At 41.7% G+C, this 2290-nt stretch overlaps 1 protein-coding gene across 1 annotated transcript in view; it reads left to right on the forward strand.

The window, feature by feature from the left end:
• The first annotated feature begins 1161 nt into the window (after nt 1-1161).
• LOC110464244 (galactoside 2-alpha-L-fucosyltransferase 2-like) overlaps nt 1162-2290 on the forward strand; it is a 17527-nt gene continuing 16398 nt past the window's right edge. The window contains exon 1 of the mRNA XM_021519352.1: nt 1162-1233. Coding sequence (XP_021375027.1) covers nt 1173-1233 — 61 coding nt within the window. The 5' untranslated portion in view covers nt 1162-1172. The remainder of the gene's footprint in view (nt 1234-2290) is intronic.

Genomic DNA, 2290 nt, shown 5'->3' on the forward strand with positions numbered 1-2290 from the left:
CAAATAAACACCGGATACCTTTATAACCGTCCTGTTGTCACAATGATCAAATAAACACCGGATGCCTATATAATCGTACTGTTGTCTCTATGATCAAATAAACACCGGATACATGTATAACCCTACTGTTGTCACTATGGTCAAATAAACACCGGATACCTTTATAACCGTGTTGTTGTCACAATGGTCAAATACACACCGGATACCTATATAACCGTACTGTTGTCAGTATGGTGAAACAAACACCGGATACTTATATAACCGTACTGTTGTTACTATGGTGAAATAAACACCGAATACCTTTATAACCATACTGTTGTCACTATGGTGAAATTCATACCGTGTACCTATATAACCGTATTGTTGTCTTTGTGTTCAAATAAACACCGGGTACCCTGATAAAAGTAATATACAACATTTGATATAGCGCCCTATTTAGCTATGATAAGCCACTCTAAAGCGCTTTACAGTACATAGATATACAATTAATACAATTTCGAGGAATTCGCAGGAACTGCCTTATCAGGCGCTAACTACTAGTCCTATGCCACCTGGCTAATATCTCCCTATGCCTGCGTGTGTGCTGGAGATGTAACGTGCTTTGTTTGTAGTGGAACCGTGCTTCCAACGGTATCATTTATAGTGCCACCTGACCTGAGTGCTACAGCACAGATACCGCAACATCCACCCCAGACCAATAATACTCCACCTGGGTTGTTGGAGTTGTGTGGGCAGGAGAAAAACACTTTCTCTGAATATACATGCGTACGCCGACTGCGTGGAAGGCCGGAGTGTTAACCACTCGACCAATCCGCCCAACCATATTGCTGTCTGTATGGTCAAATAAACATCGGCTACCTATATAACTAACACTTGATACCTTTATAACCGTTGGTAAGGGTCGTCAAATGACGTCACTCACTTACTGCGCGTCGATTTAAGATCCAACTGTATTTTTTTTTTAAAGTATTGTTTAAATACAAACGAAATTAATTGACGAAATGTGTTTGGACAGCACACTCGGGTGTGGTTTTAAGAATTACAAAGCTGTGGAAATCGATACCAAGGGTCGGGTTCATTGCGCATTGAAGTTTGTTTTAAAAATCGATGACTCTAAAAGTATAATATGAGCGTTTATGGCCAATGTACCGGAAGGAGACAGCTGTCACTAGATGTTGTCTACGGTACATACCCTACAGGTACAAATCAACATTGGACTTAAAATCGCTCGCGGTAAGTTGGGACAATGCCATCATTTTAATTATCGGACTTGTACATGTGTCTATATTGTAGATACAATGGAGTCTCGTTGGTTGACGTTATTTTTCAACGAATACCCTTCATTTTCTTTGCTTATGGATTTCCAGCCAAGTCAGTGAGGGGTGAGGTGTTCGATCGAGCATAGCGGTAACCTAATAAGTATGGGGAAAACTTTGTAAATCCGCGGAAGGAGAATACAATTTGCGTGCATAGAGGTTCTAAAAGAAAAAAATATCCATCTTTCCAACGGTTCTAATCATTTGAACATCAACTAAAGCATGGTTTTTGATGCAAGAAGAAAAGTTAGGTGGGGGTCGATTTTCGACATTCGGAAAGCTTTCCTCCCTTCTCGTATATACATGTAACATCTTTTGGAGCGACATATTTCTTTTACCGAGAATTGATCCAAACCCCCAAAACGTGTAAAATTACTCGAACGCCTCCGTGTAGGACAAGATATAGCTATAACAAATTATCAGGTCCCTGTATTTTTGACGGGGAGAAATGATTACCCATATTAGCCAGGTTACACACGGTTCTTTTTTGTGACGGGCAGCAATATATCAATGAGAATGGTCGGGTGCAGTGGATAGTGCGCTTGCCTTTCACCAAGGCGGTCGGGGTTCGATTCCCCGATCGGACATGAAAAGGTATGGGGTCACCCTCTCAACAATGTGGGTTTTCCCCGGGTACTCCGGTTTCCTCCCGGATTCAGACCCATCGCGCACTAACATCCGGGCCAAAAAGAGTGAGTTAGGCAAGTTGAAATAACTTGTTTCATATTTGTTGTGAAATAATTAATGTTTCTATATTTATATATAAATGATGTCTATGTTAGCGGCTGATTTATTCTGTGTATCGAAAATAAATTTTCTGCAGAACTTATGAATGTTGAAAGTCAGGGGCGTAACAAACGGGTTTTCAATGTGTAAGCCCAACGATGAAGTGTGCTGCCGAAGGCAGCACCCCGAAGCGCGTAGCGCGAGGAGGGGGAGGGTATGGGAGGGGGTTTTCCGCCTCCCATTGGTGG

The sequence above is a fragment of the Mizuhopecten yessoensis genome, unplaced genomic scaffold (assembly GCF_002113885.1).
Source record: "Mizuhopecten yessoensis strain PY_sf001 unplaced genomic scaffold, ASM211388v2 scaffold10975, whole genome shotgun sequence".
Classification (NCBI taxonomy): domain Eukaryota; kingdom Metazoa; phylum Mollusca; class Bivalvia; order Pectinida; family Pectinidae; genus Mizuhopecten; species Mizuhopecten yessoensis.